This window comes from Elaeis guineensis, chromosome 7 (genome assembly GCF_000442705.2).
Source record: "Elaeis guineensis isolate ETL-2024a chromosome 7, EG11, whole genome shotgun sequence".
Lineage (NCBI taxonomy): Eukaryota > Viridiplantae > Streptophyta > Magnoliopsida > Arecales > Arecaceae > Elaeis > Elaeis guineensis.
The window spans coordinates 95,728,081-95,752,554 of record NC_025999.2 but is presented as its reverse complement, the minus strand read 5'-3'; the positions used below and the strand labels follow the sequence as shown (position 1 = coordinate 95,752,554).

Genomic DNA, 24,474 nt, shown 5'->3' with positions numbered 1-24,474 from the left:
ATCAGCAGCTCTATTGCAAATATTATGTTGTGTCGTTGTGTCATAGTTAAGATACTTTTTCAAGTGTATACTTTCTGCTTGAAGCGCCTCCCCCTCCCTCCCCTTGTTTTGAGGCATTTACATTCTTCAAGTGATTATACGTTTGTATTACCTTCTTCTTGTCCATCAATATTGGTGACTAAATGGGTTCCTGATAGGGCCAAAATTTGCTTTTTTGTCTTCGTTGTTGAGCTATATCATTATGTGCTTCCACAACATGTCCATCTTGGTTTTCCTAAGGTGTAGAAACTACTCAACTCAAAAGTGCACTTTGAAGTTTTCCAAATTGTCATGTTTTATTTTGAATTTTTTTGAATTGATTCTTGGGCTTTTATTTTAACCACCCAGACAAAGCAAATTGCCTTGTGTGTTCAGATGATCAGATGCTTGTATTGTGTTTCTGCATCTTGCTTGTTTCTAACAGCATTTAGTGATTACTAAACAGGTTGTCCGGCCTTGGAAGGAGATGTATCTCTTGAGGACCTGAATGAAGGCGTTAAACCAGGTCACAGCAGGTTTTTCGGTTCATATGGCAGCTCTGATTATGATTCTGGGCAGTACAATGAGGACATGAAGAAGTTCAGGAAGATGGCACTGGCAGCAACCAAGGACTACCCCAGCACTGAATACAGTGCACCAACTAGTGATTGTGGTCAGAACCCATCAGCATCAAGCAGTGAAGGCCAGCATACACAAGAAATGGAAATGGGGAAGATGAAGAAAGACAGCTAAGGTTTTCAGCAGTTGCTCGTGAAAATTTCAACTGTTTTATCTATTGTAAAGTCCCACCTTATTCCTACTTGACCACCCACCTTATTTTCATACTTGACTTTTTATTGAGAAAAGCAGTATGTGCATGGGCGGGATATAGGCTTTGGTAGTATTAATGTTGTCATACATGTATGCTTTCTATTCTTGCAAAAATAATGAAGAGCTAACTGATTCTTTGACGTTGTTTAATTGCTTCTGGGGTTCCTTCTGGCCTGTGCTGGAAGTGTGTTTTAAACAAATATCATTCATGAAGACTAAACAGCTAGTTATGTGGCTAGATTAGCCAGCCGTGAGGATGACTAGAGTTTTGTCATGCAGAGGGTATGAGCCAGCTATATGGACCCGCTCGAGCTGAACTATTTGATATCGAAGTATTCTAATGTAATCGTGATAAACTATGGATTTTGACAGAACAGTTGCTTATGTTCGTGGATGGGTGACGGCTTGTTGTTATGCATTCATCGCAATACAATATTATTATTCTGACTATTGTGTGCCATGAAGTCCTTGGTGGTGTACACAGTATCGTTTTGACTTTTATGCCTTGTAATTCTTGGTGGATAGAGCTATTTTTGACATCGATTGTGATTTATTAATGTTGATTGCGACTAAAGTATTTGTAAGTCCTCGATTTAAAAATCAAAATAAACGTCCTGCGTATGGGGACAGTTTTGGAGTAAAATGGATGCCAGCCAATGTTTGGAAGAGGAAGCAGATTAGAGTTTCTAGCTCTTGCTGCAAGACCAGCGATGCAAGCACTAAAAAGTTCCGGGTGGTGGCAAACAACCATGATGTTGCTAAAAACACTAATGGAAAAATCTAGTTTCTATCACAACCATCTAAACGATCCATCTAGCTGTTAAAAATTTAAGGCTGAGCTTGTCTTGTGGTTCTGCTGCATTATCTACGGTGGGAGATTCTTAAGCCTCTCGATCTTTTTCCCTAACCTCTACCAGATTTGTACAGCAACATAAAGAGCTCATTTCACGCATGAAATTCCGGAACTCGGTTAGTCCACCTTGATTGTAGGTGGAGCATATCAGAAATTCGCTGCCAAATCTTTCTATGGGCAGTCTTTGTTTGCCCGTCCTCTCTGAGTTTGAGCAGAGAAGATTAAACTCTATTTGGTTAGTGCCGAACAAATTACAAATACAACGGAGGTCTTGAGAATAAAAGCCGCGGTCCATGAGTGGAATATGGCCCTCTTTGCGATAATATCTATTTACCATCTCAACTTCCACAGTTCGTTCTTTTTCTTAAGGGACAACTAGAGGAGAAGGTTAGTATGCCTGCCTGGGCTATCTAGTGGGTGTCCCACCTGTCATGGTTGACCTTGAAAAAAAAAAAAAAAAAGGAATTGCTGCTGACATGTGGTACTGAAGCTTTTGTTTGGTGCCAAGGTTGGGCCCCAAGAAATTTTTTTTTTTAAAAAAAAAAGTTTTCTCAAAAAATTCTAGATTCTTTTTCTTGCACTTTTGTCGAAGATGAACACCACCCCCCACCCCCCCAAAAAAAAAAAAAAAAATCCCTACCAACTTTTTCTTATTCCATCTCTACCAGCCAGTCCCTCTTTTAACAGCCAGTCCCTTCTTATATTGGATCTCTCTCCATGTGCCTGGACAAACTGGACTGGGCTTACTGGGCCGGGCTCGAAAAATAAATTTGTTATCTTCAAGTCCGAAATTTCTTTATTTATGCCTTGTTTTTTCCCACCAAAAATGGAAAGAACGTCCCTCTCCGATTGACCGCTGCCCCTTTCTCGATTTGGGATCTAGGGCTTGATCTCGTGCCGCGGTGGGGAAAGAAACCCTAGATCGTTCGGGTTCGAAGAACTTCAATTCCCCAGTTCGAGTCCATGGCGTCCCGAAGGCGAATGCTTCTCAAAGTCATCATCCTCGGAGACAGCGGGTGAAATACTCTTGGAATCTTTCCGTCGATTCGAATTCATTTTCGATTTATATCGAAAACAATTATTTTATCCTTCCTTCTTTGTTTCTGGTTTATCGTCGCCTTTAATGATTCTTGATTTTGGTTTTTTGTGTGAATCTTGTTAGGGTTGGGAAGACGTCTCTGATGAATCAGTATTCTCGAATGCCTTAAAACTCTTCCTTTTTCATAATTATTGAACAATCTTTGATGTATCTTGGGTTATGGTGGCTGATTTGTTTTTGATGGTAATGTTTAGGTATGTGAACAAGAAGTTTAGTAATCAGTATAAAGCGACCATTGGAGCTGATTTCTTGACAAAAGAAGTCCAGTTTGAGGACAGGCTATTCACGTTACAGGTGAGTTCTAGGGTGCTAAGGGTGTTTGATTTTCTTTTATCTGATCACTTTTGATACTTTTATGTGTTTGGAATATAAGCTATGGCGTGGAATCATAGGATTGCATGTTGAATTATAGAAATGGATTTATGTTGGGTGCTTGTGTTGCTTGTTTCCTGAATTATAGGTTTGGATCTTGATATGTTTTATGGGTACAGATGATAGGTGTTATGGGAGTTGTTGGAATTTCCATTTCATGCAACATATTCAATGTTTCTAGGATTCAATCTGCACCAAGCAGCACCAAATATAGTAAATGATTTAGCACAACTTTAGTCGGGCCTATTTTGGATTTTCTTTTTAAAAAATTGGCATTTGTTTCATACTTTAGGATGATTCTATCACTGTTTTATTATATAGGCTGACATATGCAGGCTATGATTCCCTTGGCCATGTGACTGTGAGTAGCAATTTGCTGTCATTATGCCTGCTCATTTTGATATCTTATGCAAAATTTAGTTGTAACAAGAAGTATTTTGATGAAAAGAAAGGGAGCGCTCATCTTGTGCTGGTATGTTCACTGCTAAGTTGTTGAAGGAAGTTCTGTGAGACTTCATCTATCATTGATCAAATCTTCTATTTGACAATGATATACCAATACAAGTGATAGAAGTAGACTAAAATTGATATTCTTTATTTTCTTTTTAAGAATATGATGCTAATTGTTTCATTAATTCCAAACCATCTCTTAAGACTCTTTTGCTTTAAGGATCATAAAGGGACTTATTTGAAGCCACACGGAACTCATGCCCGATGGAGTAGGATAGAGCCAACATTTTTTATATAGATGCCATAGACTTGTCTAGTATATTTAATTAGCCAAAATATCTTGTGGTAGTATAATTTGTCTTAGATTTTGTTGCCCTAATTGTTTAGAAGATTTAGAAGCTCATTCCTGTTTTGTCTTCTTAGTACAATGTATAAACTGAGGAGTTGCATGTCCCCTAGCTACGAATTTGAGGGATTTGACATTTGAAAGAAATATTAAGGCAATGCCTTTTTAGGGTAGAGCTATTTAAGGAGCTTGTCAATAGAAATCATTAATGTTTTTTTCTCTTTCTCGCTGGTCTTGGGTAGTTTGTTGGTTTAATAAAGGATCGATGTGAAATTATAGATCTTCTTGAAGGCCCATATCATGGTTTTCAGAACTGTTCCGAATCGGACGGTTCGGGGCACGCCGAACAGGATCGGTGGAGAATCGGGACAGTTTCGGTATGGAAAATGGCACATATCGGTTCCAGGAAAGAAAGAGAGGAAAACGGGGGAAGAGAGAGAGAAAGAGAGGGAGAGGCCGGTGGTGGCCCTCTGTGGTCGTCGAAAGGTCGCGGAAGCCTCCGTGGCTCAGTTCGTCCGATAGGACTGTTGCAACGAGTGAGAAAGTGAAGAGGGGGAGGTCGTCGAAGATTTGAAGACGGGACGACGGAGGAACCGTCGGAGGTCTCTGGGTGGTTGTCATGGCTATCAAGCGGCGAAAGCGGTGCAGGCAGAGTCGCGGCCGCGGAACATGGGCGACTGCCCCTGTTCACGCGTCGTCCCTTTTTTAAAAGGGAGATGAACAGTGAAGTCGGCATTTGGTTTACCGGCTTCACTTTTTAATTTTTTTTTAAAAAAAATTTAAAAACAGTGAAGTCAGCAATCGACTTGTCGGCTTCACTATTTCAATATTTTTTTTAAAAAAAATTCAGAAACAGTGAAACTAGCAAACTTATTGCTGACTTCACTATTATCGGATCTTTTTAAAAAAGCTCCTAAAATAGGGGGCTTAAAAAAGTCCTCTGTTTCACGGTTGCGAAGCTGGAGGTGGTGTTTACGCTACTCGACGGCTAGCTGGAGATCCTCCGACGGCCTCTCTGTCGAATCCCCCTTGGTCCGGTTCTTCCCCCTTCTCTTTTCTCTCTTTTCTCCTACAGACGATGCGGAGCCGTGGTGGCCACCGCGGCCGTCCGAGGATCCGTGCAGCCCTCAGATGGCCATCAGTGGCATCTCCGCCGCCTCAACCTCCTTCCCTTCCCTCCTCTCTCTCTCTTCCTTTCTTTTCTTCTCTCTTTTCCTCCTTGGTTCGTCCCTTCCTCCCTTCGTTGGTTCGTGTCGGTCTGGTCTGGTACGGGGCCATGCTGGATCGTGCCATCTGCCGGTCGAGACAGCCATCGGTACTAGTATTCAAAACCTTGGCCCATACACTTGACATCTGAAAGGAATCTCAGAAGACTAGAGTGTTTATCGTAAATAATTTAGTGGGAAATGCATGACACAAATGAGTAGCAGCTTTATTACCTTTACTAGTGTTGCACTAGTTTTGATGGTTTTGGGTTAAAGTTGAAATAATCGGTACTGCATATATCCACTTTTTACCTATTTGGTTGTTTGTGGAGAATGTACCTATGTTCCTATGTTGAAAATTATTTTGCTGTAAAATGGCAACCTAGTTCACAAAGCTTTCACCAGTGCACGATTGGGGAAGGTTAGACGTATGCAACCTTACCCTGTGTGCAGGAGGCTAATTCTATGTGCAATTGATTTGTTATTTTTATCCATAAAAGTACACATGTTTTCTTATTTTTCCCTTTAAAAATTGAAGGCTTGTCTAATTGATTATTGAGTTGTTTTTGATATGTAAATATCATGATGTAGGTCATCTGTTAGGGAAATAGTCAATACACATTGAAAATTTGACAAGCATGTCCCTTATTTCCATCAAGGACATGCTAAGTTGGTAACATGGACACATTCAAATTGATGGAGAAATTGAAAGTGAATATCATTTAAAAATTAAGTGTGCAACATTCCTAAAAAGAATAGTTTTCATCTCTCTCTCTCTCTCTATCTCTCTGAGCTTCTCCACTGTCAAGGGAAGAATGGAATGAACTACTTGTGTGTCTAGAAAGATATGGAAAATTTGACTAGGAATTAATATCATGATAAAGTTGTGAGAATTTTGCATGCACCCATCTTTCATTGTATGCCTTTTTTTTTTATATACTTACATCTCCATCTTTTTGAGGTCAACAAGTGATTTGAGATATAAAGTTTAACTTTACTCACAAGCTAAGATCTGGGCATTCTCCTTTGGGAACTTTGACGGTCAACATTGGTTGAGGGTCCTTTGGCAATTCAGCCCTTCAATCATTCAAACGGCTGCACCATGTTGGATATGTGTTAAGTTAATAGTATCTGTTTGATTGGAGAGTGGACTTGTCATCATTGGCATGAGAACTAAGCCTGGAAGTGAACAAGTATGCTTTTATAAAATGTTAAAGAAATTTGTTAGACACCTGCACAATGTGGCCATGAGATGTGATTTTGATGCTGATGGGTTTTGGCTATATTCTGAGGCCCATAAGGCCTTGCAATGTATGAAAATGTTTTTGCGTTTTGTCAATATTCTGGATCAGCTATTTGTGGGGACATAATTAGGACCTGTAGATTCATAAGTGAGAAAAATCAGGTGGAAATGAATCTGCTTAGAAGCACCTATAAATCTTAGTATTTTCATTTCTTTTTTTTTTTTGGTTTGAGAGGGGGAATTAGAAGTAAATGCATGTATCTTAAATCAGGTTCTTTGGTAAAAATCATCCCAACTCTAGTTATTGTTTTGTTCTATATGTTAAGGACAACAAGTAACATCAAGGTTTCATGATGCACAAGTCAATAGAGCATATCTCAATCACTTTTCCATTTTTCTTTAAATATTTATTTTTTAAAAAACTTCATTTTCAATCTTAAAATCAGGATCCAATTCTATGGGCAGAAACTGGAAGCTAATCAAATGATTGCCTTTTCCCTCTTCCCCTCTAAGAATCTCTAATGGACAGAAACTGAAAGGTTTTGTTGGTTTCGCCTTCCATATTAATTTAAGGAAGGGCCAGCTAAAGCAGAACTATGGGAGCTTACAATGACATGCTGACTTCTTCTCTCATCTCTCTTCCTGCATCTAGTTGATATAAAACACTTCTCAAATCACCTCAACAGTTCAAAATGTTATGAAAGTGTGCTCCTTTTTAAATTGAGAAAAGAGCTCAACAACTCAAATGACATGGAGTTTTAATCTCTGCACTTTTAGGTAGGTGCTCTTTCTTTCCATTTTACTTGCTATTTTCTGGAAGCTAATCATCGAAACTGAAGCAATTTTTTTTCACCATATGTAAGAAACAAAAGGAGAACATGCTAAAGCATATGGTCAATATGAAGATGCTACAAAAAGAAATCTATACTAAAGGAGTTATATTATTCAGTATTTCGTATGGTGGAGAAAGGTATATGATAATACAGAAGATGGTGTTGGATTCATGCAAGCACGTGAATTAGATTCAGATATGTCTCTAAGTGTCTAACTTGGCAAGAGGAGAAAAAAGAGATATGGGGAAGCTGTACGAAAAATAATTTTAATTAATATATACTTAATTTTGTATAAAAGAAAATATCACAAGATATTGCTTGTTAAGGTCTTCAAATATACATGTTTCTCATGCAAACTTCCTGGTTAGTTTGAGGATTTTAGGGGAATGATAATATCAAAAATTATTTTAATGTATGCACTCTTAACCAATCTCTAAAAAGAACAAAACTTACAATTTAAACATTATTATATTGGGTCAAAGTAATTGGAGCCAACTCTCCACCAATTTCTGAAAGCTGAAATTAATAATTTTTGATAAGTGTTAAAGTGTCCAACATGTATCCGATTGGATATGCATCCAACACGAATTCTAGGAGGTGGATGTGAGTGTCCAAGTAATGTGGATGAAAGAAGGAAAATAAGAAGCAAGGTTTCAAGAACCACCTTGAGTTAGGCTGCAGCATGTGTAGTCTCCACACCTATTAATAATTTGTCATGTTTTGATTGAAAAAGGCTACTAAGTCTTGCATATTTTTTTATTTCGGAATTGTGATATCCATGTGCTAGCATGTCCACCAGCAGTGGAACTTAAATCCTTGATACAAGGAACAAATTGTAATAGAAATATGGTAGTTTTGCATACAACAACCTTTTTGCTCGTTCTCCTATCTCACATTGTATTCACTGATTTTATGAGTATAGGTGTATTTCTTTCAAGGCATTTCTGAAGAAAGATGCTTGATGGTGTATTGTGTTGTGCTTGCCTGCACTTGGTTGCTTTTATAAAATATGTGCATTTTTTGTTTTCTAGTTTTGCATTGCTAGAAATCTGGCTATCTAAAACATGTTTTTCAAGTTGCTGCATTATCACATACCTTGTAGGTGTATTATTGGGATCTACCACTGTGAGGACCCATGTAAGTGTGCATTTAGTTCCAAAATGATTATGCACAGGGGAGACCTTTGGTACTTAAGGCCAAGGAACCTGAATTATCTCTTTTTGGCCAGTCTTTTGAGTGAGGTCTTATGGACTAAGGAAGTTGCAGTAAGGGCCATTTTGAGGCTGACTATGGTTTGCTTGTCATGTTTGTGATTGGATCTGGTTGGATTTGGATGCTTAATCTGCGAAGGATATTAAACCTTGAAAGGAGGGAATATGTGTGGACCTATGTAGGCATATCTTTAGTCTTATGTAAGTTGTGTAGTAGGGAGATCTTGGGTACTTGTAAAAGATAAGGAACTCAAAAAAAAAAAAAAAAAAAAATCTTCTAACTAGCTTTTTGAGCTGCGGTTCTGGATCACTACAATGACATCATCATCGTCTTCTTAGATTTTTTTTTTTTTGGCACGTCGGGGTTGGGGAGGTGGGTTATTGAGATGGTACGAGCTTGGCTAGTTGGTAGGAAACAAAAGAACTGGTTATTACTATCTTTTATTACTTTGGGTCTTATACATGAAGACATGAGACTAAGTTCATTTATAATTAATGATTATTCACAAAGTAATATCTGAAGCTTCTTGTTCTTCGATGATGAATAATGTGGTGCAAATAAAGTTTGAGATGATTGTGGAAAATTGTGGAAAAGCTAGGATGGACACTAAAGGGGTGCAATGTTGATGGATGGAGTGATTGTTTTCTTAAGTTCCATGAGCTCTTCAAATAGCCATATTAAAGTGTGAGTTTAATACTTGGATCAATTAGCTTGAGCAGAGTAGGGGTAGATCTAGAAACAGTTGTACGGAAGTAATGCCAGTAGTTGAAGATGCTAGTGGTGAGGACATGGTGGTCCTGTATAGTTATGATTTGCAAAATTTAATTCGTAGAATGAATCCATGACCATGATGGATGAGAGTTGCTGGTTACGAACCTGGTCGAAGTTTAATTTATGTGTTTTAATAGATTATTCACAACTTTATTTACTGGGTCCATCTACAATTATTAATTGGAAACTTGTTTATGTGGATATATACACTGACACATCTGGTTAAAATGTGGTTTTGGAATTTTAGATTGTGAATTAAATATTGGAACCTGATAGATCTACTTGGGTTTATGGAACCATACCTTGCATATGTAGGCAATTGTGGGTACGGTTTACATTATAAGAAATTCAATGTGAAAGATTCAAAAATCAAAATAAGCTGAAACTATAATTTTGTATATGACTATAGAACATAAAGAATGGCAGCTCAAGAGATCCAAATGGTTCTGTTGGCTGGTTAACAGAACATGGACTGTAGCCAGTCGATTAAACTGTTGGCAGAGATTGTGGCCTCAAGAGCTTGAGTATCTATCAAACAAGTTCTGTGCAGTCTCTTTATGCTCGGTCATATCCTCTCTCTTATGGAAATATGTATCTACATTTCTATCTTAGCCTTGCATGGCAGTGGATAACCTCATCTTTGGACTCACGTTCTTTATTGCTACATTTTATTCTGCAGATATGGGATACTGCAGGGCAGGAAAGATTTCAGAGCCTTGGTGTGGCTTTCTATCGTGGAGCTGATTGCTGTGTTCTTGTGTATGATGTTAATGTTATGAAGTCATTTGATAACCTGAACAATTGGCGTGAGGAATTTTTGATTCAGGTGACCCTTTATCCATCCTGTCTTCAAAATATTACAGATATGGTAAAATTTGAAGAGTTAACTCCTGTGTTGATTGTCTGTTGTGCAGGCTAGCCCGTCTGACCCTGAAAATTTCCCATTTGTAGTGCTGGGAAACAAGATAGATGTTGATGGTGGCAATAGCCGGGTGGTAAGATTGTTTCCTTCTCCTTAATTTTGGCAAACTAATAGTATTGTTACTTCCACTACCAAGTTTTTTGGTAAATTTATATTACTTTTGGAGTTATTTTTCTCTCTCGGTTCCCAGGTTTCTGAGAAGAAAGCAAGGGCATGGTGTGCATCAAAAGGAAATATCCCTTACTTTGAGACATCTGCTAAAGAGGGAATTAATGTAGAAGCCGCTTTTCAATGCATAGCCAAGAATGCCCTCAAGAATGAACCAGAGGAAGAGATGTGAGTACCTCCCTGGACTGATTGTTTTAGTATCTGGTTTTAGAAGTGTAAGTTTTAAAAGCTGGGCCTGAAGTTTAATTTTGAAAATACCACCCCCCCCTCTTTTCCTCTTTTTTTTTTTTTCCGGGTGATTGGGAGGGTCATTTGAAGTTCGCAGTGTACCCTAGCAGCCCGCCCTATATCTAATTTTAATGGTTTTCTGTTGCACAATTTTTTTCACGTTTGAAGGATTGACTGACACTTTCTTTTGCTGATGAAGATATCTTCCGGACACCATTGATGTGGCCAGTGGTGGACGTTCGCAACAATCATCAGGCTGTGAATGCTAGATGGATGATAGGCAGCTGGAGTGTATTCTCCCAATTTGTTATGCAGCCAACATGTCATGGAATGATTATGTGAAAGCTAGCTTTATTGTAATCTATATTTCCTTCATCTGAGATGATTGGTTCTAGTTGGTTATAGCGGAATATTCTTCCTCCTGTATTTTGTCTCACTGGTGGGATTCATTTGTTTCTGTATTTAAAGACTTAAAAAATTCGTGCTATTTTCTGTGAGTGCACCGTATGGTAGTTTCTGAGCGTATTGCAGACATATCTTTCCAATTTTAGGTTGTTTGATGCCTGAAGGGGGTCTGGCAACTTGGATTTGTTTTATATCCATTTTGTGTTGATTTTTGTAATTTGATCCTTGTAAATGAACTCTCCTGGGGATTGTACCTCGCCATGTGATCTACAAGGTCTTTCTCAAGGCACCGATGCGGGTGATGAGGAGATATCGGTATTGATGTTGAAATGATCCAGTTTTTATCCGCAGACATGCTTTTCAGTCTATTTACGCCAATAGCATTTTCTCTTTTCTTTTTCTGGCTCGTATCACCCAAGATCCTGCTGTGAGTCTAATCCAAGCAACGGTGGCATCCCGCTTTGATAGCTGCGGCCAAGAAGGCCAACCTATTCCCATGGCTTCCAGGACAAAGTGGTGGTGGTTGCATCCCGCTACGGGGAAACGCATCTGATGGCATCCGGGGAAGAATTATAGATGGAATCCGAAAAGAAAGCCTGTGCGGCAGATGGCTTGCAAGGTATTGTTGTCAGAGATGGCATGAAGATGGTGACAACAAACCAGTACCGTTTGAAGTGCTCATCCAAGGCAAAATTGATCCGGTCGGACAAAAGAAAAGGCACTGCCTACTCTTGCTGTTTTGGTAAATCATGGGAGCTTTCGCTCAGCTTTCACTTCTATAGACTGATAAATCCAGAAATCTTCTAATTCTCGAACTAGGATCTGATCAGTGTATGACGTTTCCTTCATGTTGTTGAATAAGGATGTTCAAAGAAACATAAAGTATGTATTCTCATGTTTATGAATCATGAATTTATTTCTTGCTCCTCACATTTATGTTGATTCTTGGAACATTATTTCTGCACAAATTATTGGCACAGGAGATGGCATATGAAACTTTCATTATATATATATATATATATATATATATATATATATATATATATATATCCAGAAATAGAGATTGCCCTGAGGATGCCTCTTTGAATCCATTTGTGAATACCAAAAAATTCAGGTAACGGCTAAAAAGCCAGTAATTGACTGTGATTGGTAGCACTTACAGCTTGATCATCCCAAAAGTAATGGATAATAATACAACAGTGGGCACTTCAACAGCTTCCTTTAAGGACTGGCCTCAAGGCAACTGAAGGGAGACCTTCGGGTCAAAAGCATCAGGTTCCCGGCCCCAAAACTCTATAACGCATAACACTAGTCCAGTTTCCAAGACCCTCAAATGCAACTGTCCGAATAGCTGAAATCTACTGTTGAATTTATCTGAAGGTAAGATATCAAGCCTGACCTTTCTGATCTTCCAGGGTAACTATTGGTGCAAACCACTTCTTCCATGGAGCATCAGCTTGTTGTTCGATCCAAGACAGGAAGGTGCTGTCAAGCAGGCAAAAGAAATTTACATAAAGAAGTTGGTATCTCACTGGAACAAATCTGAAGTTTGCAACTTGGACGAATGGCCAAACTCCTGCCTCAACAAGAAGAGCCGGAAGGAAATCCTTCTTCACATCTTCCTTCACTTGGTCCATGCTCTTCCCAGAGGCAAAACCCATGTATGAGAAAAAGATAAGTAAATCCAAAGGCCCACAGAGAAGCCCATCTGCAGCAACCTTTGCAGTAACAAATTTAAAGGATTTAGGTTGCAGTTGAAGTCGGACTCGAATGTAATAGTCCAAGTATTCATACCTATATAAAGGAAGAAAACCAGTGAAAAAAACACGTAACAAATTTGTGTATATCTGCGAGATACTCAGGCTTGTTCCTGTCAAACAATCCCAACTCTTCATTTCAATTTGCTTCAGTTCTACAATAAGCTTTGAGAAAACACCTATTTACTCAACATAAAGTAGTCACAGATTTTTCTCAAGAAATTAAGGTTGCATCAAAATGAAGCAAAGTGGTAGAAGACAGAATTAGAACAAGCCACAAATCTGTTTTCTTGAAAGTTGGCCTTGCAATTTGCAGCTTTACAACATGGCCGTGCTCAAATTTTAGAATAAGATTCAAGCAGCAAACAATTGCCAATTTAGTGAAGGGATACAAATCCCCAGCCTTTAAAACTACACTGGTGGGTATTGCTTTGAAATTTAGACTCCATTCCAGAACAAGAATGACTTTCAGATGAACCATAGTATTGGTAAATCAATGGTTTGTGATCCATAATTGTTGGCCAGCAATTAATGATGCATACACACACATATGTATGTATGTATGTATACAAATGTATGCATGCATGTATATATGCATGTATGTATGTATACATATGTATTTCTATATATAGAGAGATAACACTAGACTTAGGCTACACTTGAATGGATCTCCACTAAGATCCAATCAAGTCTATATCGGACAATGGAGATCCCACATCGATGACATGGGCTATTGGATGCGATCTGTTAGCTCTAAACTGCTCATACACAAAATAAATCACATGATTTCGAGATATCTAGCTTATGCACAAGTGGTCAAAAAATTGGACAATTTAAATAACATCAAATTATAATATGTTCTTCTGATCACTTGATTCATAGGTTACAAGCTCCAAATCACCAAATTCAGGTCTATATTGGACCATGGAGATCCCACATCAATGATGTGGGCCATTGGATGTGATCTATTAATTCTAAGCTGCTTATACACCAAAAATCATATAATTTGGAGATATGTAGCCTATACATCAAGTGGTCAATAAATTAGATAATCTAGACATATCAAATTATATATATTCTTTTGATCACTTGATGCATAGGCTAGAGATCACCAAATCACATGATTTTTTGTGTATAAGTTGTTTGGAGATAGTAGATTAGATCCAACGGCTCGGATCATCAATATAAGCTGTTTAGAGATAGCAGATCACATATCTGACCAGATTATATACATACTTACATACTTACTAATTTACTTATTTATGAACAGAAATTTTAAACTAATTCCACAATTTATGAGCCTTTATTGCATGGGAAGACCAAGTTTGTTTATTTGCCTGCACATAAACTTCCAGATGCATTCAGCTTACAAATTTCAGTAAAAATTTCAATCAACAAATGCACCATTCAAGACAAAAAGATACATCCAAGCCATGCTAGAATGTAAAGCCACATATGCAAAAGTCACACACTCTAAGAAAACTAACCAGTAGTGGCCAACTGGTCCATCATATGCAAATCCAAACGTACTTGTGATAGCCACCCTTTTCCAATTGATTTTGAGCTCTTTATCTTCCTGCTGCTGAACACACAAGACATTATCATCATACAACCAGATTACCCAGATAGATATAAGTCATGGCTGACCAATGTCACTATGGTACTAAAGAATGAATTTCCTAACTCAGAAATCAAAAAATTATTGATTCACAGGCCCGAACTAGCACATGGTGTGTGCAGCCAGGACAACTTTTAGGGATCTCACAACTCTAGGAAATAGACAATTAAAAAGATTCCAACTAAAATTGGTGGCCAAGAGTTCCTCAGTTTGTGACCATAATCATTCCATAAAAGAAATTGGGGAGACCTATCTGATAATTTTACAGCGATGAGGTCCTTTGAGTTGTGTCGCCATGAATGCCTATATGGCAAAAATTAGAATCTTAAGATAATACTAAGGACTAATAATTGTGTCAACGAGAATATGTTGGGAAATAAGGACGTTATCATGCAGAAGGTGAGCGCAATAAGGAATAGAAGTACCTATTAGAATATCAGAATAATTAAAGATACATCGGATAAGGACATGTTGATGGAGAATTAGTTATGAGGGAATTTCTGTATGGAATAATGACCTAAGATTCTTGTTGAATAGCCAGCACAAAAGAAAGACTGGAAATATGATGGACAAGAGTTCCAAGAAAAGAATTGTAAAAAGCTATCACTGATAGCAGAAAGAAGCCTTTCACGAGAACAGATTTGCAAAGTCAAGTCTAAAAATCCAATAACTAATATGTGGGGTAAGGTAAGATTAATCAATGATGTTACCATATGCACCATGAACTTTTAAATTTTTGGGTGTTTATTTCCTGAATTTTGGAAAATCACAAATCATAACAAGTTATTCCAAATTTCATTACAAATTTTGTTAATCATGCCTCTATCACCATCTTCGTTTAACTATCACCATCATCGTATATTTATTATATAAGGTAAAATTACTATAATGAAAATGAGATTATGACGATGAGGGTAAAAAGTTTAGTATCGTCTTAAACAAACTTTTAATAAAAACCGGAAAAGAAAAGAAACAATATAGAGTAATTCCACATAGAAATGACAATAAGGCCCAAATCAAATATTGATGTTCAAGAAAATACCACGGTGTGATTGGTTTTGCCATCTTGGATCCATCATACAACCAAGATCTGCAATCTTTGGTACTGACACTCTGCTTAGGGAAGTGCCGAATCTTGATATCTACTAGTACCATATGGGATGACTTGGTAAAACAAACCATGTATACAACAGAACAGTAAGATTGGTGAAGAAATGCACGACTAAATTAGGTCTAGGTTGATGAAGTGGAATATGCTTCTACACCAAGTCATATACCGAGTCATGCTCCAATTGGGTTTTCCATACAGTAGGTTCTCCAATAAGTAACTGTTAGATTTGACTCAGCTAATTCTTAGATCAACCCACCAGATTTTGCAACATTGGCTTGCCACTGATGGAGAAGCCGAGCTCAGGCCTCAGAAGTTGGAACAAGGGAGCTGGAACAAAAAGAAGCAGGACATGGAGGATTACTTTTTTAGCTTGAAGTTGACAGCTCAAAATATTATAGAAACCTTGCTTTTAAACCTAAGGTCTGTCACCTGAGATTGTTACACTATATAATGTTTATCTAATAATAATAATGATAATAATAATAAAGAAACATATAAACATGCACACATAACAGTGTAAAAAATAACGATAAATCCTAGCTCTCCATCTGAGAATCTCCACTGACTTCTGATATATATTTTACAGAAATAACTCATAACTCTGGGTTTACTGATGCAAGCTAGATGTTTAAGTGCGCAAGGACTTTGATATAGTTCACTTTGTCTAAAAATCCAATTGAAAATTGATACTTCCTTAAAATTTAAGATTGCACTAGCAAATGTTTAAATTTGTTTTTTGTTGGCCAAAAACTTTTGTATGCTTGTTATATGATCAAGCAGCTACTTTCCTTTAAATTTAAATTTTGAAGTTACATAATCATTAAGATCTTGGGTTTTTGGTTGATGCTGGATTATTGTTAATGTATCTGATGTTGCTTGCATACAGACCGCACATGCTAGGTAATCTCTGTATTACTATAGGCCACATCACTTTATCTCTTCTACATTGTTGAATTATGTCCTTCAGTATTCTATGCAGGTTTGATGCAATGCATTCTCGAAGATTTCTCATTGCCAGGACACTTCCAAATGTTTCTGATAGCTAACTTTATATAATGAAATGCATCCTCTGTACCAATTCTTTAGCCATTATATTTGTCTCACCATTTACCGCACTTATACTACACTGGAAAGTTGAAACTTTAGTCCAACATTTTCTTCTTTTTCGCGAACATTCTTCCACCATGTCTGCAAGAGATTCTAAGTGTATCTTTTCTGACCATGAGCATTCCACTTGTGCCCTAATCATGGACGGCAACTGGAATGTTTCTACCAATAAAAATAGAACATTTGCTAAGTAAAGGATTAAAGCAGAATCAATACTGCTTCCCTAACATAAGTCTTTGAATCCAGCTAAATTCTGTTTTTTATACTGAGATATTTTTAGCATTTATGTTACCTTCAACCAGAACCATACAGGATCAAGAATCATCTACTACAAGCATTATAGCACAAATGTTAGTGGTCAGAATCATCTATTCAGGGTTCTATACCCTCTTTGAACTCTTGAACTCAATCCCATGCCCAACTTTGGAGAGCCTTTTGATTTCACTATTATAGTATTTAGGCCAAACATGTAACAATAGACTTCAGACAATTTATTTATCTTTTTCTAATCCTTGTACTCATAACCAAACATGAACCTAAACATTGCTTCTAGAAAAAAAAAAAAAAAAAATCAAAAAAGGGAAATATCTTGTATATCTGCAATGGCTAGCGTAACAGGTATCTGATTTACGGGGCACATGAACATTAGTATCAAGAACTGTAGCAGTGATGCTTATACAAATTACTCCCAAGAATTATTCTGATCAAACAGTGACAACTTTTTCGAATCAGCAACCAACGATCTTTTCTTACTAAAGGTTTCTCCCATTCAGACTCCCAATACGATAGCTCTTCAGCATAAGTACCCCAAGTTGCCATCCTTAACATTTTAAACAACTAAACATGTACAACTCGATACAGCATATACCAATCAATAAAAATCGGCCCACTACCACCTATCAAGAACATGGTACCAAAATAGTAATAACACAATCTTGAAGAAATATCAAGAGGCAAAAGTAGCAAATTACATCTCTGCGCGTAAAGATCATTTTTCTTTTCCTTATCCAATAAATTGTTCAGTCGCTACTGTAAACAACCGGTATTTTCTCTTGCACATCCGAACTTCATAATCTTACTGCTTTTATATGGATTTTTTCCTTCGAAAAAGATATTACAGAAGAAGGTAAAAAGAAACTCAAGGAATATGCACGCATCGGACAAAGAAACGAATCAAGTACATACCAAGAACTAGAATCCCATCTTTCATTAAACGAAGAAAACGGCAGCATCTACCCCAAGAACAACCATAAAAAAATTCAGAGAAAAAAAAGAGAGAGAAAACGAAAGAACAGGAGGGTTTTCTTGATCGGAGATTACGGTGAGTTGATGCTGTTTTCTTAGGGTCGAATGGGTGACGGTCTGAGCTCCGATGTCTCCCAGACCCCAGAGGAACCCGGAGCTGATCATCTGGGTCTTCACCGGATGCACGGCGAGGCAGTTCCGGTACCATCTCCATAGCTTCAACATTGGAGAGAGAGAAAGGGGGATGTTGGTTGGGTTCCGACAGGGAAAGGTTTGGAGTGCCAATTTTTCTTTTATTGGAAAGAAGGGAAGGCAGGTGGTCAGAAGATGCGCAGATAGCGGCGTCCGATATATAGTTTTCCTGTTCTTTGTGCACGGTGTGCAATAAAATTGATGCACGGTGTGTAATAAAATCGTTGCGGAGCGTATCATCTAATTATATTAAAATATATAATTATTATTTTTTAATATAAATTTAATATTTATAATTATATTTTTTATTTAAAATTTTAATAATAAAAATAATTTTTTGTTTAAAAAAATTATAATATTTTATCATAAATTATAACATCTTATTATTATATTATAAAATTTTTAAATAATAAAAATATTTATCATTTTTTTATGATATCATGCAGTAAAATTATGAATAAAAAATTATAATTTAATGATAAAATATTATAATATAATAAAATATTATAATTTATTTTGAAAAAAATATTTTTATTATTTAAAATTTTAAATAAAAAAATAAAATTATAGATATTAAATATATAATAAAAATAATGACTATTTAATCTAATCAAATGAAACAATGTATTTTTTCTACACTAAAATAATTTATAAAAAAAAATATCCTTTACTGTTACGCATTCATGGAATCAATGCTCAATCCAGTCTGCGTGCTTTCTTTTGTGACATCAATTATTAAATCATATCTTACACAACTCAAAGCATGTATATGTATGGATCGGTCCATGACGTGAACGAAGGAATCATTCTCACGCACGAAAGATACAAGCTGAATGGGCCAGACATTTTTTTGTTTGTTTGGGTTGGAGTTGGGCACTGGGGAGTGAAAAAATACTCACCACCAACACATGAAGGATGAGCCCACTATATGCATGAGAGAGAACCAAATGATCAAATAAGCCATACATTAATCACAACAAACTAAAAGTTCCATTGAATATGTAAACATATTGGACAATATTGATTCATAATCAAGTTCTTTTATCTCTCTCGATGTCTTGGCCAGAAGGTTGAGAAGTAATATGCCTGACGAGCAGTATTAAAGCAGCACCAATTAAAGCACCAGAGAGATGAGCAATATGATTAACTGTCGGGAAAGCATAGCCTGTGCCCCAAGTATCAGTCAACCCTGTTGAAGCTTCCAAAACCTAGGAACAATGACAGCAAACAGATCAACATTCAATCAAGAGGCAGTGACAAGAAAAGCATTTGCATGAAATTAACACAGCTGCAAATTTTGGTGGGCTTAGGCCCTCTTTTTTACTCTAAGCGGCAAAAAAAAAAAAAAAAAAAGGGGCTACATAGAAGTCACCTGCAGGTCTCTTTTGTTTTTATGCAACTAGCAACCATCTCTAACTGGTGGTCATGTTGTTAACATTGCAGACAATCTCCATGCATGATGCAATATAAGCGATGTGCTCAGGAGTACTAGTATGCATTCATTCGTATGTTGTGAGTGCTAGCACACATACATCAGTATGTTGTCACCTTAGACGCCACCTACTTTGGAAAACCCTTTGCCCCTAGGGAATTTGTAATTTTGCCCAAGCAACAAACAACTAGTTTTATTCACAGATCATGGTTCTTGGGAGTTCCGCAATCGCCATTATCACCAGTAGAAGACAAACTTGGACTTCAGCTTCATTATAGTAGATGATTGATGAGGGCTTTTGTTGTTGTTGTTGTTGTTAGGCAATGAATATGTTTGGATTATCTTTGCAATTTTTTCAACTTCCTTTGAAACATTCCAATGTTGTCCCCAGGAAAGCTAGAGGATGAGCACCAAACTGCAGAAACATATTACTCTACATCCATATAGAGGTGCAGCTCAGATTTCTAAACTTGGTTGGGATGGGTATCGAAAATAAGCTTAGAGTCCTAATGTAGAATTTGACAAGAAATGTTACTCATATATAATGATTAAGTCGCTTGTATTTGTAGTAAGATATATACTAATTCTTTCAGAATTGAGATTTAGATTGATGTTTTTGGATATGGATAGCTTGGCATGTATATATTAGAAAAGGGCATTCCCTATAATAGTAAAATTCACGAAATGAGTGCTTCAGGGAGTTTTAGGTATGCATTTTGGTGGATTCCATGTTATCCACTCATCCTCCTAATTTTCATCTTCTATTTCCTTAACCCCACCAGCACCCCCCAGGCGCACAGCTTACCTCTTATTCTTCCTAAAGCATTTTTGACAAGAACACCAACCGGTCAGCAAACTGCATTACCTAACTGCTTCCACCTTCATCAAAGGACGAGGTTATTGAACCCACAACCCACTTAACATTTAAAGTGCTTTTAAAAGGTTTAAGCACATTTTACCCATCATTTACAGTATATTGTAACATTTGGTTGATTTTATTTCGAGAAAGTAATGATATATCTAAATTACCAGAGACAGTTATGTTTACCTTATCAATAACGAATTGACCGAGGACAAGAACCTCAATAATCTTCCTCCAGTCCCAGGATATCTGCAATAACCATTTCAGCACATTATTGTAATTTGATATACTAACAACACATGCAATCTTATATCCAGAATAAGCAAGGATTTTTACCTTCACAAGTACACTTATTGCAAAGAGTCCAAAGACAGCTCCAGAGGCTCCTACCGATACAGCGGATCTTGGAAGAACTAACCATGAAATGAGGTTTGCCCCAGCACCCGTCAAGATGTAAGAGATCCACAATGCAAGATTCCCTTCCTCCTCTTCAACAAGCTTTCCTGTTTATAAATGAAACAAAATGGAAAAAATCTAAAATTTAAGTTTATGTAGAAATGTCATTGGAAAAATTAATAGCATTTCAAAGCGAATTAGGAACTCTTACCAAATATGTATAAGAAGAATAAGTTGCTGGAGAGATGTTGCCTGCAAGGATTTATTGGCAATAAAGTTAATTCTACAGTGAAAATCTTTATGCTATTGTCATTTGAAAGTTACCTAGAGGAAGTAGAATTATTTTTTAGGCCAAAAGATCTAGTAGGTTGACATACTCATTTAAGACCATAGGTTAAAAAAGAAGCAAGTGCATCTCTAAAGTTCTAAACAGTTAAGAGACCTAACCAGTTAGCATGGCAGAAAGTAGCAGTCACGAACTGGTACCAAGAAGGCCAGCCATGGTACAAATATAGTGTTTTGACTTTCTGGAGCTGAAAAGGAGAATAATTGTAATTCAAACTTCTTGACCATAGACACTCAATGGTCGAGGGAAAGATTGAATGATATGAATAAGTTCTTATGCTTGAAACACACAGTACTACAGGTAGAAGACGCACAAATTGAACACATTTTATCCCCACCAGATGACTTAAATATGCTGCCATTTTTCAAAATAACAGAGATATGGTTTTTGTATTTTGGGGAGTTATGAAGAAAATCATTAAAGAAACTGGAATTATTTTGGCAGTAGATTTGACAAAGATAGCTGCAAAAAAATTCAGAAGAGGTGAAATTTTTCTGTATGTATCAATGTCGAGTGTTACCTAAGATTGTAAGCAAACTAATAATCAGTTAACACAGGTAGCTGTACATATAAAATATGAGATGAAACTTTTTTTGATAAATAAAATGGAGGAAAAACTTACAAGGGGTCTATTTTTCAATATAGTTTAGTTAAGAGGCTCTGAAGCTTATATGTGAATGATAGCATTTTGCAAATGATTCTCTCTCTCTCTCTCTACAGTAGGAATCTGTAGAACTCTCATAATAATTGTACTTGAAATGACTTCTTTTCAGTAAAAAATATCTAAATATCAATGTCAAGATATTAAAATCATATGTTTATATTTGTTAAACCAATCAGGTGAATCTAGTTTTTAATCTAAATCTCTGATAAAATAGATTTTCATTCTACCATGATTATTAATCATCAAAGATCATATTGCACCAAAACTGGGCCATAACTCAATTATTCATTATGAAACATGCAACTTTAAGTGTCAAGCCATATAATTGTGCTACTGCTGGAAAAAGGCAGAGCATGATCAGGAAAAAGACCGAGCAAAAGAAAAACTAGGATACCCGAAACAAGTGATCTGCCACATAAATGCCAAGGTTAAGAAGTAGGATCCAGAATATTCCATTCACACGTTTGTCTGGTTCCCTCTTTTCTTCAGGTCTTGCAAGCTCCAACTCTGATGTAATATCTTTCAAAAACAGACATATGCCCCTCACATTAACTCAGTGTGCCTTCCACAAAATAAGCACATGAAGAAATAGAGACAAAACAAACAGTGCCTGCCAAAATGATTATATTTCTAGAAACAAAATAAAGCTTTCTACAAGCACATAATCTTAGACCTATACCAGATAAACAACACTTCTTTCAATGAAAAACAAAAGAGAGCGAGTAAAATTCACAACCTACTCAAATAAAAACAATTTCAAAAACTATGATTATACACCAATTAAATAACAAGAAAAGTTGCACAAAACTTCAATATGTGAGATGTTTTGCTATAACTTGTTCTCCACCAGGAACCATGGTTTCACTACAACCAACATGGCTATTACCTAAAAGGAATAAGGACAGCTGAAAAAAGGAAGCATAAGCATGAAAATAGGTCCGAAATTGATCCTCTACTCAAGTTGAAGCCAAATGAAAGAGCACCACATGTATGCTCATGATGGAGGTACGATGAATTATTCGCATTTATAACCCTCTAATCTAGGTAGAGTTAGCTTTACCTGCGTCATTTGCAAAGTTGCATCTCAAGTTCTAACATTAATTCTGTAATCTGCCCAGGACCTCTAAGTTTCCAGACTGAACCTGTTATTCAGTGCTCCTCTTCTTTTTTTCTTTTTTTTGGTTATAATTACAAAGAATATTGTCACTGGGAATAATAAAGAGGGTAAGGAATTAGCAAATTACCAATGTTTCATCTGTTATTCTCTGCTTCTTGCATTGTGATTGATCTCTTCTGGTTAAAAGGTTCCACACCAAAAAAAGATCCATTATGATGAATTTCTCAGTCCGTTACAAATCAAGAACCCATAAATAAAAAGCCCTCTCGCTCTCTGTGTGTGCCACATGCTCAATAAGGCAAGTTTTCTGAAAATTCAAAGCCTCTTATTTTGTTAACTTATTTTATTAACTGACAATTTCTACTTCAGTAATCTTCTACACCTAAGTTCCAATAACTGGAGAGAACCAGCTAGAAGTTTTAAGTATAGAACATGTCCACACTCCATGCTTCACTTCATACTGCAAATTCTGCAATCTAACTCCACTGCTTTGCCTAATTTCACAAGCGCACAGCAACAAGATTACCAATAGAGAAAATAAACCAGAACCAGATAGAACCTATGAACTCTTCATAAACTTCCAACTGAACAACGATTCGACTCGCTACCAGAAACTTTCCGCAAAACATCTCAAATGTCATTAGATTTACATATCATGTTATATAAAATCAACAACTACATCACCAATTTGATCCAAAATCGTAACTTTATAATGAACCACATATAAGAAGCATCAATTCTCATCAATTCATCCAGAACTTATCAAATGGCTTCGCACCAAAGGATTATAAACAACTGCATCATGACGCAATAAAAAATCAATTCACAAACTAAATTAACAGAAAGAGATGGAGAAGACCTGGTTTTCCCATTTTACAAAAGAAATGGCCGCGCCGGGCGACGAAAGGAGCCGTCTTCCGGTGAGAGGAGAAGCTCTGCCGCCCGAGAGTATCGAAGGAGGCGGCGACGGAGGTGGCTGCCGCCGGCGCAGTGGAAGTGCGCCATGCGCCCAGCACGGAGGTCCGGCGGGCTCCAAGGAGTCCGACCGCGGACACAGGGCTCAGCGAGAGGAGATGGAGCTGCCCCATTCCTCCCCGTGGAAGCGGGCGAAAACCCCTACGAGGGCTTTGAGCGGCTTAACGTGGGAAGAGGGCCCAGTGGTATTCATACCAACCGTGTGATTGGAAGCCGAGTATATATTCGAACCGTGTGATTGGAGGAACAGGGGATTCTTTACGTGCCAAGATTGAACGGCTGTGATTGGGAACCTTTCTTGGAGTTAATGTGGTTTTACCGTCTTAGCTCAAATAAATTGGACCAGTGCTTCGCGGGCAACCTGTGGTAGGTAAAATTGTAATTAAATTTACAATTTTACCAACACTTTTTTTTTTTTAGGCCCACCTTTCTACAGACCTATTCTAAGGATTAGTGTTTGGTGGGCGCTAAATAAACTGGACTAACGTCTGGTGGGCCGTTGGAGGGTCCATAAGAGTGGATGTGGTTGTCGTAGAAGGACAGAAAGAGAAATCCTTTGTGCACCGCGGGTGATATAGAAAATATGATACAGAATATATTATTTTATATAATTAATCCATATAACTACTATTTTATACAGTTATCATTTTATATTATATAATTTTATTTTTTTATTTAAAAATTTTGTATGACAAA

At 37.1% G+C, this 24,474-nt stretch overlaps 3 protein-coding genes across 23 annotated transcripts; 1 reads left to right on the top strand and 2 right to left on the bottom strand.

The window, feature by feature from the left end:
• The first annotated feature begins 2,433 nt into the window (after positions 1–2,433).
• LOC105048281 (ras-related protein Rab7) lies at positions 2,434–11,038 on the top strand. Its single transcript, XM_010927545.3, has 7 exons — positions 2,434–2,718; positions 2,865–2,891; positions 2,996–3,095; positions 9,913–10,059; positions 10,148–10,228; positions 10,346–10,491; positions 10,751–11,038. The coding sequence occupies exons 1-7, from the start codon at positions 2,666–2,668 to the stop codon at positions 10,818–10,820; spliced, it is 624 nt and encodes a 207-aa protein (XP_010925847.1). The 5' UTR covers positions 2,434–2,665; the 3' UTR covers positions 10,821–11,038.
• Positions 11,039–12,001: 963 nt separating this feature from the next.
• Positions 12,002–18,203, bottom strand: LOC105048282 (protein SYM1). Of its 20 annotated transcripts, none has more exons than XM_073260327.1 (6): positions 17,870–18,006; positions 17,735–17,781; positions 15,699–15,769; positions 15,374–15,495; positions 14,201–14,295; positions 12,002–12,826 (listed from the first exon to the last, which is right to left on the bottom strand). In XM_073260327.1, the coding sequence occupies exons 2-6, from the start codon at positions 17,757–17,759 to the stop codon at positions 12,345–12,347; spliced, it is 795 nt and encodes a 264-aa protein (XP_073116428.1). In that variant the 5' UTR covers positions 17,760–17,781; positions 17,870–18,006; the 3' UTR covers positions 12,002–12,344. The 20 variants fall into 20 exon arrangements, with proteins under 20 accessions (XP_073116428.1, XP_073116426.1, XP_073116427.1 ...); XM_073260336.1 differs by lacking the exon at positions 17,735–17,781 and having other exon boundaries at positions 12,425–12,674; positions 12,751–12,826; positions 17,870–18,203; XM_073260325.1 differs by lacking the exon at positions 17,735–17,781 and having other exon boundaries at positions 14,201–14,292; positions 17,870–18,175.
• A 731-nt stretch (positions 18,204–18,934) lies between these two features.
• LOC105048283 (rhomboid-like protein 11, chloroplastic) lies at positions 18,935–23,946 on the bottom strand. 2 transcript variants are annotated; one of them, XM_010927547.3, is made up of 7 exons: positions 23,663–23,946; positions 22,081–22,193; positions 21,124–21,209; positions 20,888–20,928; positions 20,617–20,783; positions 20,467–20,529; positions 18,935–19,194 (listed from the first exon to the last, which is right to left on the bottom strand). In XM_010927547.3, exons 1-7 carry the CDS (start codon positions 23,889–23,891, stop codon positions 19,018–19,020), a joined length of 876 nt encoding a protein of 291 aa, XP_010925849.1. In that variant the 5' UTR covers positions 23,892–23,946; the 3' UTR covers positions 18,935–19,017. The 2 variants fall into 2 exon arrangements, with proteins under 2 accessions (XP_010925849.1, XP_010925848.1); XM_010927546.3 differs by having other exon boundaries at positions 22,081–22,205; positions 23,663–23,943.
• Between the last annotated feature and the right edge of the window lie 528 nt (positions 23,947–24,474).

Coding starts and splice junctions, on each gene's coding strand:
- LOC105048281 (XM_010927545.3), top strand. CDS start 2,666: ATGGCGTCCCGAAGGCGAATGCTTCTCAAAGTCATCATCCTCGGAGAC. Junction 2,892..2,995: donor AAGACGTCTCTGATGAATCA/GTATTCTCGAAT, acceptor GGTAATGTTTAG/GTATGTGAACAAGAAGTTTA. Junction 10,229..10,345: donor ATGGTGGCAATAGCCGGGTG/GTAAGATTGTTT, acceptor CTCGGTTCCCAG/GTTTCTGAGAAGAAAGCAAG.
- LOC105048282 (XM_073260341.1), bottom strand. CDS start 18,008: ATGGAGATGGTACCGGAACTGCCTCGCCGTGCATCCGGTGAAGACCCA. Junction 15,770..17,869: donor GAAAACAGCATCAACTCACC/GTAATCTCCGAT, acceptor TTTTTGTTCCAG/CTCCCTTGTTCCAACTTCTG. Junction 12,827..14,200: donor GGACCAGTTGGCCACTACTG/GTTAGTTTTCTT, acceptor ATTGTTTGACAG/GAACAAGCCTGAGTATCTCG.
- LOC105048283 (XM_010927546.3), bottom strand. CDS start 23,891: ATGGGGCAGCTCCATCTCCTCTCGCTGAGCCCTGTGTCCGCGGTCGGA. Junction 22,206..23,662: donor TTGTAAAATGGGAAAACCAG/GTCTTCTCCATC, acceptor TGTTTTTGAAAG/ATATTACATCAGAGTTGGAG. Junction 20,784..20,887: donor ATTCTTCTTATACATATTTG/GTAAGAGTTCCT, acceptor ATTTATAAACAG/GAAAGCTTGTTGAAGAGGAG.